This window comes from Camelus bactrianus, chromosome 16, assembly GCF_048773025.1.
Source record: "Camelus bactrianus isolate YW-2024 breed Bactrian camel chromosome 16, ASM4877302v1, whole genome shotgun sequence".
In the NCBI taxonomy this organism is placed as follows: domain Eukaryota; kingdom Metazoa; phylum Chordata; class Mammalia; order Artiodactyla; family Camelidae; genus Camelus; species Camelus bactrianus.
The window spans coordinates 50,543,023-50,559,754 of NC_133554.1; the positions used below are offsets into that span (position 1 = coordinate 50,543,023).

Sequence of the window (16,732 nt, forward strand, 5' to 3'; positions counted from 1 at the left end):
CACGGCGCGCAGCCCCTTGCGTTCCCCCGGGGCTGCCTCCGTGCAGCCGCCCCCGTCCTCCGCCCGGCTTGTGCAGCCTGGCCATGCCTGCCGCTGCCGGCCCGCGTCTCAGGCTGGGTGTTGGGGGGACGCTCTGTGCCCATTTAACTTACTTCTGTTAGTCAAGGGCTGCTCTGTACAGATCCGAGCCTCGGAGGCTCCCCCTCCGTCCCGCTGGCCTCTCAGTTGGAGAGGGGAGACCCAGCGAGCGAGCGCCAGTCCTCCTTGGCCGCTCCCTCCCCGCGGGACCCGTCCCACCCGACCCGCGCTGCTTTGCCTTTTGTTCTTTTTTTTTTCCTTTTCTCCTACCAGATTTTTGGCGTCTTTATCTTTTGAAGAGGGCGATGTTCTGTTGGAGTTCCACAGGTGCTCTGGTTGGCTGAGTGGGTCTGTAGATGTGGGTCTTGGTGTATTTGTGGGAGAGGGTGACCTGCGAGCGTCCTTCTACTCCGCCATCTTCTCCCGGAACCATATTTCTTGAGTAGATGTTGGAAGGACCTTGGAGAATGCCCATCTCCAGATGAATTAATATAGTTAGGCCATTGTTAGGAACGTGGATGGTCAGGTTACTTGGATTCCTTTGTTTTCCGAGAATGGAAATACCTTCCCCTTACTATGTAGATTTTTCAGTTTGTTCTTCTGCAAACTTTTTCCTAAGTAGGCAAAAAATGTGAAAGCCTAGGGATATTATATTGTCCCATCATTTAACGACATGATCATGTTTCTGTAAGGCTACATTTGCTGGTGTGACAGGTTTCTCCTCAGAAGCGCTGGGACAGGAATGAATGGTTTCTCCATTTGTTTGATTCTTTCTCTTTCCTTTCCTGTAACAGTTCTCTGACAGTTGCTGTGTAGTCCAAACATTCTTACTTGTTCACAAAGAGGGGCTTTGGCTTTTTCTATAGGACCCCAAATCAGCCAGAAAGCAATTAGCACTCTGGTCTGTTTGAGCTAAACCCACGTAATAAATCGGACTGCTTTTGTAACTTGGAAAGTCATTCCCAAACATTTGCATACCCTCCAAAATACATTATCAATTTGCTTCTTACTGGGGATTATTCGGGAAATCAGATGAATAATATTCTTCCTTAGTTGGTTACAAATAGCTAATCACTTAGTGTAGATATTTGAAAGGTTGTTACTAGAAGTTGTGCTGTGAATGGTGGTACTATTTTCAAGATCTGTAAGGTCCATGCCTTATTAATGGGCTCATCCTCAGAGCAGTAACCATACACTTTCCATGCATTCCTCTTCAGCGGATCCGGGCCACAGTAAATAGCCAGGAGCAGAAAAGGCTACTGATGGATCTGGATATTTCCATGAGGACTGTGGACTGTCCTTTTACGGTCACCTTTTACGGCGCACTCTTCCGTGAGGTAGGTGATGCTTCCCTTCAGAGTCCAAGGAGAGCGATAACTTACAGAGAAGCTTCCCTGATCACATACAGGCCGTACACAGTCCCGGTGCTCTTTCTTCTTTAGCATGCCTTCTGTAGAGAGCTTCCTGCTTGTGAAATGATGACACACACTGGTGCAAAGCTGGCTTGAGACCATGGTGTTTTCAAATGTATTTAGCCTTATTAAGATGCTGAGGCTCCCTTTCTGCTTTCTGTTTTGGTTTGCCTATTTTGGCAGATTGGTTTCTCTATCAATTGTTTGTACACTGATTCGGATAGACTCCTTAAAATCCAAAATACTCTGGTCTTTGGGTCCCTTGCTGAGCTTCAGGTAGCCTTGTGTACCCTATGGCGCTACATCTACCTCTGCTTTTCACTTTCTCATGCTTCACCTCCCTCTTAAAACCAGACTTGGGATAAACTATTGCCAGTGGTCAGTGTGGGAAGTCAGACATAGAGTAGGTATCTGGACTGAACTCCCAGAGGGCAGTAACAGTAAAGGCCTGGATTTCTGGGACTCCGCTGCTTGCAGTTGTTAGTATTTAGATCCTAGTTTTATATTAAGGAGTTGGGTGATCACATGTAAGTTCTGCTTGGTTGTTTGCTAGCTTGCTCTTTGGAGATAATCTTGCCTGTTTATAAATTCCTTGGGGATCTTGAGGGGAACTGTACATTTACTCCCAAAAATCAAGCAAGAAATGGTCACTTCTTCCTGACAGATGTTAACTGCTTCCTCTTTACCCTTTTCCATCCTTTCTAACCATCTCTGAACCAATTGATTTCTAGGGTGATGTCTGGATCTGCATGGAGCTCATGGATACATCCCTAGACAAATTCTACAAACAAGTGATCGATAAAGGCCAAACAATTCCAGAGGACATCTTAGGGAAAATAGCAGTTTCTGTGAGTACATCATGAACCCTACTCCAAGGAGAATGTGAGGAGTCCAGGCCTTATGTGTCCTTATACCCTCATTACTTGGACCATAGCTCCCATCCAGTACATGTCTGTTGAATGCATGCGTGCATCTGTGGAAGGATAAATGAATACTTTTCTTTCTGAACGTTATGTAGAAGATTCTACAACTGACTTGATTTGGAAAACTCTCAGTTAAAGTGCTTCTCAGCATTACATTCATTTGCTATGATCACATTCCTGGCGTCTACATTCTGATATTAGTTTATTTTGATTTTCTCTTGTAGATATTTAAATGTTTTCTTAGGACGAATAGGCTTAGGAAGAAGCAGAAGAAAATGAAATGGAATGAAGGGCTGCTCCCTTCATGGCTGCTGAGGCTCAGGAGGGTAGAGAGAAAAAACACTGGAGACCACATGAGAAATAAGATGTATGAGTGAGACTTGCTCTTTGCTATGGGATATTGTCCTCTCTGTTGGGAGGAGTCCAGTTTGTATGACTTTCTGTGTTCTTTCTTGGATAGGAACACCTTTTTTTGAGAAAATACCTCACCTTGTGACCTTAAGCCAGGGATAATAAACCTGGATATACTTAACATTCAGTTTCTTTCCAGTGACGGGGGAAATAAACCTATCTTGTGTTTCTCTTGCAGATTGTAAAAGCATTAGAACATTTACACAGTAAGCTCTCTGTCATTCATCGAGGTAAGCATCCACGGAGTTGCCTTGGCTGTTCCTTTTATAAAGTTCATTTCTTTTACCTGAGTTCTGTTTTCTCCTCCAATGTCTGGAATTGAGTCAGACAAGAGAACTGAGGGGTTGGGACTGGATAGCAAATCATGTAAGCAGCCGTTCTTTATCTTGTCTCAGGACACCACAAGATGTGGGCTTTATAATAGACCTACACTGAATATAAAATACCTGTTATGAAGCAAAGCTGTGGGATTACCCACTGAGAACTTCAGAGAGTAGGATGAAAATTCATGTTGTACTGGCTATCACCTGGGAGCTTGTTAGACAAGCAGAATCGTGTGTCCCAAGACCAACTGAATCAGAATCTGCATTTTAACAAGTCCCCCAGGTAACTGTTGTGTACACTAAGGTGTGAAAAGTTCTGGTATAAAGCACAGCTCTTTCAGACAGCAGGAGTCAGGATAAGATGAAAACACTGGTATATATCTCTCTTCCTCCTCTCCCTCCTTCCTGTTCTCCCTTTCTATTGACCTGTTATCTCTTCATCCATCCACCCATCCATCCACCCACATATCCATTCTTCCATCTTTCTTCCATGCCTTCATCCATCCATTTATTCTTTATACTCATTTTTCAGCATTTATACAGCACTGTGTTTATATAGCACTATATTTACACAACAGTGTAATAGATACCCTGACAGGTTATCTGAGAAGAAAATATATTCTTATCAAAATACTACATAGGGATTCCTGACAGGGAAATAAGACAAATACACAACAAACACATGAGGAAAAAAACGACATTAGAAATATGAAAGTGCCAACTGTGGAAATAGTATAGGTAGAATACAGACAAGGAAATGATTAGCCGTGGGTGACTAGAGTCAAGGAAAGCTTCTTGGAAGAGATATGTTAAATCAGGTCTCTGAAAAAAAAATCTATGGAATGAACTGATAGCTAATAGGGTATTGTGATTTGATAATTCTTACACTCTCTGAGCCTGAAAATAATGTAAGGTGCCTCAAAAAGTATGTCTATTATGATTGTTATTATTAGTAGTAATTGTTACTATTAAAAATGGGAAAAATATGAAGGAGGAAGAGGAGAAGAAGAAAATGTGAAGGAATCCAGATAGGAAGGAGAATGTGGATTACTCACAAATGTGGAACTGATTTTTAAGGGCTTATTTCAACAGTATTAAATGTTTCATTCATAGTAGAGAATGTTTATAAAGTATAAAAAATAATAAAATGAAATCTGTATATCTGCCATTCAATTTAAGGGAAAAATTAAAAGGGATAGTTTTTAAAGTTTTAGAATAGCTTTTCTCCTTTTGATTACTTGTCCTTTGTGAAAAGTGTCATGAGGGAAAAAATTAACTGTAATTTCTAATCCGTTAGTCAGAGGGAACAGTGGTTCATCCACTTGGGGGTGTGTTATATCTTTCCAGACTGATGGTTTCATTTAAAGAACTAGAGACTAAAACCTCTTTATCCACATGTATGTTCTGTGACCTGCCTCACTGTCTGGAATATCTAGGTTTATGATAAGTTACACCTTGTGACCTCTGACACACTCGCAGAAATACCAATCAAAATTGGTTGCTTTGATCATATTTGGTATATTGTTATGTTACAGTCTGCCCTTTCATTCCACTAAATGTGCCATAGATCATTATGAACGGTTCTTTTTAAAAAATTGTTTTATTGTCATAAGAACACTTAACATGAACTCTGCCCTCATAACAAGTTTTTAAGGGAACGATATTAGTATTATTCATTAGGGACAGTGTTGGACTGCAGATCTCTAGAACTTATTCACCAAATATAATAGAGACTATCTGCCCGTGGAACTCGGCGTTTGACTCACTAATAAATTTTGAAGTTCTTACTACATGTATGGGGTCAATGAAGATGACAAATTAGAGGATACAGGCTTTTCCATTGATGGGCTCGCAATCCTACAAGGACAAAACATGAAGTAGAAGATCAAGATGAAAACAGTAAGAGGTTTGTAATTGTGAATCAGAGATGGAAGTTCCTTTTGCGCTATGTCTGGTGGGGAAAGGAAGGAAAAGGAGAAATGGATATTTCAGGCCCCCTGGTGGTAGAGAGGTGAATCTTCAAGGCAGCTAAGACCATGGGCTCCTGACTGTTCTCCCTTACAGATGTCAAGCCTTCCAATGTGCTGATCAACACCTTGGGCCAAGTGAAGATGTGCGATTTTGGAATCAGCGGCTACCTTGTCGACTCTGTCGCTAAAACCATTGACGCAGGATGCAAACCGTACATGGCTGTAAGTATGGCAGCTGGAGGTGGTGTCTGAGAATGCAACCTTTGACAAATGGTGCTAGGAAATATGAAAAAGATGGACATGGAGGGAAAACTGAAATGTGCCTCGGAGGCAAGAAATAGTCTGCACCTTCTTTTTTGTTAAATATTTCCTGTCTGAAATCCTTAGTCCCTTGCTTCATATATTTTTCTTAAAAATTAGATCAAGGGGTATATTATTTGAAAAAAACAAGTAAGTAATACATAGAGCCCAGACAATTTCCCACACTGAGCTGCAGGGGAGTGCTACCTTGTTTGTTGAGAACAGAACAGAGAAAAGAATTTAAGTTCCCCAAACGAGTCACGTTAGTCCCTAGGGAACCTCACAGCTGTGAAGATTGACTGCCATGAGCAGAGACCTTGGGATTCTATTCAACTTAAGGGACTTCGACTGTAAATAGTCTGTTTGGAAATGGACTTGTGCTTGGAGTTGAACAACGTTTAGCTAAAAGTTGCTGAGGTCTATTCACACCAGACAGTAGCCCAGTGATTCTTGTTGATTCTTTCTACTGAGTTCCAGACTGTTGGAGTTTTAAACAAGGAAAATCCTAGGCTGGCAGAGTAGCTTTATCATGTGTGCCATGTTTCTTCTTAAGGCAAAATTGAAGTTGCTTTTGAAGTGTGAGGGGGACTTTGATCCACTACTGTCTCCAAGAAAAGGTGCATGGAGAATGAGGAACACCCCGTGGAGATGCTGATGTTTACTGTGGTTAGCAAGTCTTCTTGGCCTGGGAGGCATAGCTAACAGCTTACAACAACTCACTTGGCAGCTGGTGCCACCTCTCCACCTGAGACTTCACTGAATCAAGAGTGTTATCTCAGTTGTCTTTTTCTGTCTACTTTTCAGCCTGAGAGAATAAACCCAGAGCTCAACCAGAAGGGATACAGTGTGAAGTCCGACATTTGGAGTCTAGGCATCACCATGGTAACGTATGATCATCATTGTGGACCTGGGTGTTGGGATGTTCTGGATACGAAGCTGGAATGGGGTGGACTTGGAGACCAAGAGGCAAACACTCTAAAAGCTTGTCTGAGACAGCAGGAGATTTGGAGTGGCAATTGTTTGCAATGTGGTGCAGCAGAAATAGTGAACTGGGACTAGGCAAAACCCAATTCTCTTTATTTTGCTTCTGAGTAGTTGTGTACCCTTGAGTAACTGATGGAGTCCCATGGACTGTCTTACTGTCCTCATCTATAAAATGAGAGGATCTGACTATACTGTTCCATGACAGTTTTCTTTATAGTTTAAAATTAAACTATTCTAATCAAGGCATGCCGAAGCTTAAGCTATTCAAAGAGTGCTGATGTGTGTGGACCTGGATAGAGCTTTGTTACCAGGACACAGGCTCAGTTTCCCAGAGTATGGTTATGACAGAAGTCTTGGCTGTTGAGTACAGGTATAGCCAAAACACGTAATAACGAATAGGGTAATTTCCTCAGGCACAGCCCTAAAGGTATACAGCTAGTGCCTGATTTGTAACTTTGGTGATCATAAATTTTCAGTGTATCACCAAGGTCTGGAATTACCCACTGTGGTCCTGGCTTCTTCCCAGGCACAGCAGCTGATTAAATCCCATGAGTTATTTCACATCCCTGCCCAGAAGACACGTGATCTTGTAACAGCAAATTGGCCTTTCCAAGTCCAAAAAAAGATCAGTCATTTGGTCCTAGGTTGGTTTTTGGTTTTTTTTTTCCCCCTTTTTTCCCCCCATTCTAGCAAGGGACCAGCAGATGGCAGCAGATATACAGCTCTGTAAAAGCCTTAGTGTGAGAATTGCTTTTTAGACTAAACATTTGAAAGCCTAGTGGCTTTATATCCTGAAGTTTAATACTGCTGGCTTACAATTTTATTAAGTGCCACACTGGGTGTTAGTGAGGACTCAGTTTTAAATAGACTTAAGTGGCTGTCTCCAGTAACATATTATCTGAAAATCCCTAGCACAAGGAATTGGAGGAAAATTGTGAGAGAACATTTTATTTTCCCCCCAGATTTAACTTGATTGTCACCATCATGTTTCCCTCTGGTTCTCCTGGAACAAAACGGGTTCCCTAGTGGATTCCCTGTTTAAACAAGTAGCTCTATTTAAGCTTGCCTCCTTGTTTTCCTTTCCCCTCTAGATTGAATTGGCCATCCTTCGGTTTCCCTATGATTCGTGGGGAACGCCTTTTCAGCAGCTCAAACAGGTAGTAGAGGAGCCATCACCACAACTCCCCGCAGACAAGTTCTCCGAAGAGTTTGTTGACTTTACCTCACAGTGGTAAGAGATCCTGTCTCCCAGATGCCAGTGTTAGGGAAGAAGAGGCACTCTCATGACTTTCCTTCATTGGTGTCAACCCATGATGCATACATTCATCCCAAGAGCATTGATGGAGTGTGCCCTCGATGCTGAAGCAACAAAGATGCCTCTGTCCCAGTCCCTGCCTTCACTGAGCTCACAGTCAAGGAGGAGAGTTTCACCAATCAGTCACTACAGTATAATATGGAAAGCCCAGTGATGCAGATATGCATAGAGTATTGGGGGAACTCAGAGGCAAGGTATTAGATAGAGTTTTCAGAGGCGATAAATCCTGAGCTGGGACCCTGTGAGGTATTTCCAAAGGAAAGGGAAGTAGGAGTATTCCAAGCAGAAGGAACATCGTGCATCATGTCGCAAAAGTGAGAAACTCCTTTATGAGAGTTTTAAGCCATTTGATGTTGACCAAAGCATAAAGAGAAAAGTAGATGGACCCACTAGAGGATTAGGAGTGGAGAGTAGATATGATGCAAAGAACTACTTCAGATGAGAAGACAGCCGCTATTTTCAGAGCATGATTTAGGTACCCAGAAGAGCTACTTGCAAAATAGTTCTAGGATTTTGTAGGCTGCTTCTTATAGACTACTTGCTAATTTTTGGACACCCTTGCCCATAAGGGTACAATGGACAGTCCTGGGGGTCTGAGAAAGGTATCTAAAGAAAGATGGAGTAGAAAGATGGAAGGAGCCATACTAAGGCTGTTAATTTTGTTTTCATGGAAATTGCCAGTGGAATTTAGGAAACTAGGAGAGGGGATAGTTTTCTCCAGAAAACCTACTGGTTTCCATCTGCAGAGGGAGCATGATGTCTAGCATGACTGATACCAATGATCATTGCAAGTGATGCTGGAAAGAGGATGCTAAAATGGAACCAAGGTGGTTTATTTGGGTACCTGCAGAGCAGATGAGAATCAGAGGAAAGGGAATCAGAGATGGTGACAAGCCCTGCTGTGATCCTTGGAGAGGAGCAATTTTGGCCACTTGCTGCTAAGGAAGGGGCTGGAGTTCTGAAGGCTGTTTGAGAGTCTGGTTTCCTCAAGGTTATCATTCCCTTGGCCTCCATGCTCTTTGGAAGAAGCTTCTACTGGGAAACATGATGAGACAAAGCAGCTGACTGTTGCTTGTGAAACTAAGGCCTCAGCCCTTAAGCTCAATGTCACCCCTGGTACTTTTCCCTAATGATATATGATGCTGACCTACCATTGTTTTTTGTTTGTTTTTGTTTTAGTTTTGGCTGGAAGGCCAGAGAGGGCTGGAGCAATGGGCTGTAGTACATACAGTACGTTGCTGGATGTAATGTGTACATCCTCTGGGCCTCTGGGATGTGTCCTCCCATCTGCTTTCCTTGCATGAGTGTGCAGGACGTGGTGGTACACCTGCCAGGTTTAGATGGGTTCATGATTTTTGCCTCTGGATTCAAGAGCTTAGTTTTCATTTTTTGTTTTCCTTATCCTCAGATGTTTAAAGGTCACATAGGAAAAGGGATGAGTCATCTTGGATAGTTCAAACCAACAGTTCTCAAAAAGGAGTGGTAATGGGAAAGGATCTTATCCAAGGAAGCCTTTTCAAACTATCCTCTTTGTAAGCTTTCTCCCACCTCGCCCCTTTTCCCAACATTCTGAGCACTTCCGAAAATCTTGGTAAGAACAAGGCTGGTGTGAAAAATTTGAGAAAGCCAAGTTGCCAGTTGTGAATCACCAGTTTAGTCCCGTGGTTCTCAGTTCTGGTTGCTCACTGATAGAACATGTGAGAGCTTTTGAATGTACTGTCACCGAGGCCTCAGCCTCAGAGATTCTGGCTTAATTGGTCTGGGGAGGGTTCTGATTATCAGAATTGTTCAAATGTTCTCAAATCATCCTACTGTACAGCTGGCGTGAGACCCCTGACTTACAACTGTGACCTATGGACCTGTTATCAACTGCTTCCTGTTTAAAAAACTGTTTTTCTTCTACAGTTTTTTTGAGAAATTGTTCAATTACTTTATTTTCCTTTGACCAATTTTCTTCTCTTACTTAGACTTTCCCCTGCAGAGTCAAGAGTGTTAAAGCTTTTTACAGATATTTAAAAAATGAAAGCTTTGAAAAAAAATAAAATTTTTTCTAATTTTAATGTATGCACACATCTGTGGAAATTGCAGATTCTTGTACTATTTATTGCTCTTTCTGTAGCAACCACCCTGTTCCTACTGTCCCCCACAGAACAAAGTATCTTCATGGTCACCCTTCTGAGGTCACCGTTTCCCCCTTGTTTTCTCTCATTTTCAATCCCAGCTACTGTAGTTCATTAATTTAAAAATTTTGAGCCATACACATTTTCCAGCTTTCCTGGAATTGTGAATTCTGTTAATATTGTTTGGGAAATAGAAGGGGGGGCATTAATTCTGAATTTTATGAGCATTCTTACTTATCCTTGGTTGGACTTTTAAGAGTACAGGCTCTCTTATTTCAGATGCCAGGTCAATGGTCTTTTGCCTACCATAAACTATCAATATATTTTCTTTAATACCCCCTTAGTATGAACATTCTTGTGAAGTCAACTGAGTTGGAAAAGTTGTCTAATGCTTCAAAAAATTATATTGATTTTTGGGGGTATTTTATGAATGGCTTAGATCTTTAAGGAAGCAATTTTATTTTTCATATGTATTAGTATACAGAAACACACCTGACCCCAGTAGCAATTTAGTTATTCACTTTTGAAACAAATTACTGACAGTTTTAAGTTTGATTTGGAGCTGGGTGGAAAGAATGGAAAAATAATCACTACCTAAAAACACCTCTTCTATTTCCTGATGAAAGAAGGATATAACCTATAACTCCCTTTTATACCTGTTCTTCCATTTTCTTGTGAATAAAACTATATTTTTGAGATATAGCTTCAGAAAAGGACCCTTTTTTGAATGACCTCCATGTGGGTTTTTTTTTTTTCCTGTATTGATGTCTGTGACCCTTGAAGACATCTAAAAAGCCCCAACTCTATGTGGAAAGTGGGGAAAAGGGACTACAAACTTGGAAAGTGAACAATTTAATCTCAAAATCTGAGAAAGATGCATCTGTGTTTTAATTTCCTACATCTGTCTCTGGGTTAAATGTAGAACTAGAAGAAAAAGGGTACATTACTGACAGCCTAGGTGATCTGTCAGAGTATCTGAGACCTTCCGTGGGATGCATATGCCCTAAGCATTTGATGACATCACAGTGCTGCCCCATCCTGTACGCCTTCATCCAGGCCATCAACTCGGTAGTCACTCTCCTCGGGTCACTGCTGGTCAGTTGACAGTAAATTGGGGTTTGCGGGGTGGAATCGAATTGACCTATCACTATCATCTCCAAAGTTAGGCTATTCTAGAGCCCAGAGATCCAGCTAGTGTCTTTCTTTTGCAATAACATCAGAGCACCATTAATCCTCTGGGTTGGGGCAGGGGGTTGAGGGAGGAGAGAAAAGAAAAGAAAGTTAAGGCATTTATTCCTTATGATCTTGAAGAAAAAAAAAAGATTTCTTACAAACCTTTCTTTTCCATACTTATTTTGAAATAGGACCACTGAGCAACATTTTCTTTTTCTTTTTTCCCTGCCCATGGCTTTCTTGTCTTAGGGGTTTTAGAGAGTTCCTGGGGCAGGGGTGCTGACCATATAAGCCTTGTTTGGGGATTCACAACAGAGAAAACTGATAGAAAAGCCTTACATTCTAGTCCTGCAGAAGGCTTCACAAATGAGTTCCTTCAAAAAGTGGAAGCCTGGCAGGCTTACATTTTTTTCACCATGACCTCTTCCTATAGGTTCATTGTCTTGGGGACTGAAGAAAGTTCACTGGAGACCAACTGCCAAGTGCCAAAACAGCTTGACTTCCTTCTTGCTTTGCTTGCACGCCTATTTAAGAGCTCGGTGCCCAGCTGACCAGACTGATGGCATGTCAGTGTAGGTTGGAGGCCCACCCAGACGCTGATACTGTCTGACTCAAAGGAACTAGTATAAAACAGACAATCAAACATAGCTCCCTACTTGTTCGGGAAGGACAGTAAAAAGAGGCACTGGGTTTTTATTTAGCTTATGACAGACGTATGGCTTGGGAGGCTCTTTTGTTTTTATTTTGTGGATGCACCAAAGAGCCATTCTTGGGAACAGTCAGGGAATTCAAATAGGCACAAATCCTCTGGTCAGCATAAACTCCATGCTAGCAATTCTCAAGAGTGCATGAAGCTGTTTTTTGGTGTCAGCTACAGTCAGGAGTGTGTGTTACGGCATTTGGAAGAGGAATTAGGGCAGTTAGCTAATTGCACGCTTGAAAATGACAAGCCACTTGAAAATTCAAAAGTCTGACTCAAGTCCAAAAAGAAATTGGTATAGCTTTGAACTCCACAGTTGTTATTTTGTACTGAATTTCAAGCACTTCCTATTAAACATGGAATTTTTGCTTTTTTCCCTAACCTTATCCTGAGTATTTTGCTATTCTTAGCCCATGTTTTGAAGTGTTCTTGATTTAAAAGATGGAGAGAGTGGGTTGTATCAGTATATTAATTCAGTGAACAGCCTTGGTTTGCTGTGTAAATATTTTCTGTTAATACTCTAGCAGTAGTGCTTGTGGTCCATTTTGAGTTTTGTAATCGGAGGCCGTAAGTCAAGAAATAGCCTACTGGTCAACAGTCACCGAGCTTTTAGGAATCCTTAACACTTTATGGTGGCTTTTCCTACATTTTCTTTATGCAAATTAAAAAAAATTACAGAGAACTTTTCATAAACTGCTCCACAAGTGAAAAAATAAGACCTCCTGACTTAAAATGACCTCTCCTTGAAAGAATGTAAGTATTTAATTTCTTCTACCTGATAAGAAGGGAGAATACTGTTTTATTATCTACTAAGTAGAAAGTAAAAAATCAGCAACATCATGAAGATCTCAGGTTGCACTGTTTTAACTGTTTGAGAAACAAGCTTTTCTTTCTATCATTCCCTTGGTTCCGTTGTTGGTCAGTGAACGCTGGGAAGGGAAAGATGGGATCTCAAGGAGACTTTTCCTGAGTCAGTGTCGAGTTAGGGTTTGATGACTGACTAATGATCCAGCTAAACAGAGACACCTGAAATTAACCACTTGACAACTGAGTGTGGATTCAATGTTACCTTTGTGCTTTTCCTTTCTGGTTTTAGGGAGATAAATTGTTCATATTATAAAGAAGACTTTCTGATTCTTGACTGGCTTTGAACAATAGCTGGAAATCCACAGCTTTTGTCTACTAGTCTATTTGCTTTTTTTCATTAGTGTCTGTGTGCAAGTCAGCCACATTCCTGGGATCACAGTTCTGTGTTTCTTCTGGGTGAACTAGCTCTTGAACTTAGAAACACTTTCGCTTCCTGGGGTGGAAGGTAGGGAGGGGTGTAGAAGTGAGAATGTGCCCAGATGACAGATGACCCAGTTGGAGATGCTTCTAAGTGAATTTCACTTCAGAGAAGGAGATAGAAGGCAGCAGTGAGGAGGAAAACCCTAGTACACATGGCCCAGGGTTTCCCAACCTCAGCACTAATGATATTTTGGACTGGATCATTCTTTATTGTTGGGGAACTGTCCTGTGCATTATGGGATGTTTAGCAACATCGTTGGCCTGTACCTATTGGATGCCAGTAACAATGGCGTCAACCAGAAATGCATCCTCCAGACATTGCCAGATGTCCCCTGGAGGGCAAAACCACCTGCAGTTGAGGACTGACTACCAGTACAGCCGTATAAAATCTCAGGATAGTAGGAGTGACAAGGTCTCATTCATTTCACTCAGGCACACCTTCCCATGTCAATCCAACTTTGACAGTTGATACTTCCTCTTTCTAATTTGCTCTTATTTTTATCCTCTGGTCACTGAGGTCACCAGGTCCTAGATCTGCCCTCAGTTCGAGGTTGAAACTTCTCACACCTACCTGTGCCCTGTCTCAGGTTCCCTGGCTTCTACCCACAGCATTGCCTGGAGTAAACTGGTAGGCGGCTTTCAGTTGTTTTGGTTCAAAAGCTTCCTCTTTTTTTTTTTTTTTTTCATTTCATTTTGGTTTTAAACCACAGCTTTTCCAAGCGTCTCAACGATTTCACTCTCTGTTTCTGTATCTGGCCCTCCCCGCAATTATTAGCCTACGTGGGTGGAGCAGAACTCATGTCACACACACCAGGCCTCATTTGCTCAAAATGATCCATTAGCACAAATCCCAGCAACCCAATAATCAGTCACTTTTTGGTTCCTTCAATGCCAGGCAAACTTCCTTTCCATCTATATATGATTCTGCAGCCCGATGGGCAGAGGAGTCTGTAGGTTGCCTTGCAAATTAGAAATCATCCTTTTCTCCATTCTGTAACCTGGGATTCCAACTCCAAATAAACTGATTTTTTTTTTTTCCATTTTTAGGCCGTGGGTGAATACAGGGGTGGGTAGAGAATGGGGTGAGGGGTTGGTCTCTTTATATGGCAGTTTTATTACTATTGCCTCTGGTGTCAAATGTGATTAAAATGTCTGTGCATGCAGACAGCTGAAAGCATGGGAGCCACTTGACATAATGCATGACCACCTTGTGTTTCTAAGAATTGCTAAGTCACTGGCCATGTGTACTTTCTCTTTCATCAGCCAAGAAGTCATAAAGTAGTAGTGTGACCTTAGACATTTTACATGTGTATTGCTTCTCTGTCAAGTAGGTTTGGTAGGATATATACATATACATACATATATATAAACAAATTATACATTCAAGGAGGCCAGAAGCAAAAAGAATTAGATATTGAAGACAGTGAAGAGATAACAAATGTAGTATAAGAAACACCTGCTAATTTCTTTGCCAGTGGGGGGATGGATTAAAAACTGTTTGGAAGGAAAATAGATATATATTAATAGAAGCTAGTTTTTATGTCATTGGTAAAGTATCATAAGGAAAGTAAACAAGCGCATTTATTCTTCCCATTAAGGTACACCCAGAGTGACTGAAAACATAATTTGTAAGTGTAATGGAAGAGGAAAGTCAAGACGGGAGATTTATGTTTTCAGTACATTTTTAGAGGTGGTTCTCTTTAGTCTTCTACTGGTTCTGAAATCGTAGTCTAGTGAAAATACAGATGGCTTCTAGATTTTAATATGATCATTTTTTTTCCCTTTAAGCTTGAAGAAGAATTCCAAAGAAAGGCCAACATATCCAGAGCTTATGGTAAGTATCGTCAGCAGTGTAAACATGTCTGAACAGCGAGTACAGGTGAAATGACTGAGACCTAATAAATTATAAGCAAACAGCCATCCTGGAAGAGCTGATTCATTGAGACATTGGTAAGTGGAGTTAAACTCAAGAAAAAAGAGAGCTGAGCCCTTCATGCCTCCTACATCCCTCGTTAGTATAACCTGGTGCTGGTCACCAGTCTTAGCAAAATTTTTTACATGATAATACATCTGTCATCATGTAGACCAAATTATGTCTCTAAAATTTACATTTTCACATTTCAAAGGTACTAGGAGATATAAATTAATATAAAATGAAGGAAAATATGATGTAAAGGATTTCAATAATGAGAAAAACTAAACTACTACATGACTGATCAGTTTTTGATAAAATACTTAGGATTAATTGGATGAACGTTTTGCTGGATATTTAAGGAGGAAAGAATCACTTTGTTTTCTCCTGGTTTTTACTTTAATGGGAAAAAGTTAGACAAAGCCTTATTAATTTGAATTATATGACCTCAGCATTCACAATTTATCATTTGCACTATGAAAAATGATATAAAAGTAAGACCTTAGGGTTATTGTTTTTAAATAGTTTCTTTTAAATTGTGGTAACTGCAATTCTAAGCTAGTTACAGATGATTCTTTAATATAGATGGCAGGGACCTAAACTTGGCAATCCTTATCTATATATATAATGAATGTAGGAGAAACACACTTTTTTTGAAATATAAAATTCAGACTATTTACTAATGTTGTGTTAGCACCTCCCTAGATTTGTTCCAATTCTTAAGATTTTAATTTTAGCAAGGAAAGGAAGAGTTCTACTCATGCATGATTACAAAAGAGATAAAAGCAAACACTGACAGCAGTTCTTACAGGCGCATATTCAGCAGGTGTCAAATGCTTGCTCCTATCCCATCCCACCCAAAAGCAGTGCTCAATCTTCAGAACCAACTCAGGGCAGGTGATAGAATTCCAGGTTCCTGATAGGTCTTAACAAATGGTGTGGTGAGTTGGCTCCAACCTGGAAGAAGTATAACTTGTTGACTGTCTTCTTTGGTAAAAATGTCTTGTTGGGTCCTTTGCCTATTTTTAACTGTATTATTTGTTTTTGTTTGTTTGTTTTGTTTTTTTGCTATTGAGTTGTATGAGTTTCTTATAGATTTTGGATAATAACCCCTTATCAGATCTATGGTTTGCTAATATTTTCTCCCATTCCATACATTGTCTTTTCATTCTTTTGATTCTTTGCTGTGCAGAAGCATTTTAGTTTGAAGTAGTCCCACTTGTTGATTTTTGCCAACAAGCACATGGAAAGGTGCTCACTATCCCTGCTCATCAGGGAAATACACGTGAAAACCACAGTGGGACAGCACCTCATGCCTGTTAGAAAGGCGTGAAAGGCAAGAGATGAGCACTGGTGAAGATTCAGAGAAAAAGGAATCCTGTACACTGCTGGTAGGAATGTAAATTGCAAAAGCAGGTATAGGAAACAGTTATGGAGTTTCCTCACAAAATTAAAAATAGAACTATTTTATGATTAAGTAATTCCACTTCTGGGCATAATCTGAAGGAAATGAAATCACTATCTTGAAGAGTATCTAAATCCCCATGTTCATTGCAGCACTATTTATTATGACCAAGATGTGTAAACAATCTAAGTGTCTACTGATAGATGAATAAAAAAAATATATATATATGTACACACACACAATGGAATATTATTCGGGCATTAAAAAGGAAACCCTGCCATTTACAACAACATGGATGAAGCCTAGGGGTATTATTCTAAGTGAAATAAGTCAGACCAAAAAAAAAAAAAAACCTGCATGATGTCACTTAAATGTAGAATATTAAAAAACTGAATTTACAAAGAGTAGATTGGTGGTTG

At 40.6% G+C, this 16,732-nt stretch overlaps 1 protein-coding gene across 1 annotated transcript in view; it reads left to right on the plus strand.

Annotated features, from left to right (window-relative positions):
• MAP2K6 (mitogen-activated protein kinase kinase 6) overlaps positions 1 to 16,732 on the plus strand; it is a 49,600-nt gene that overhangs the window by 17,326 nt on the left and 15,542 nt on the right. The window contains 7 exon segments of the mRNA XM_010948617.3: positions 1,296 to 1,415; positions 2,222 to 2,338; positions 3,003 to 3,054; positions 5,212 to 5,339; positions 6,222 to 6,299; positions 7,493 to 7,632; positions 14,785 to 14,830. Coding sequence (XP_010946919.2) covers positions 1,296 to 1,415; positions 2,222 to 2,338; positions 3,003 to 3,054; positions 5,212 to 5,339; positions 6,222 to 6,299; positions 7,493 to 7,632; positions 14,785 to 14,830 — 681 coding nt within the window.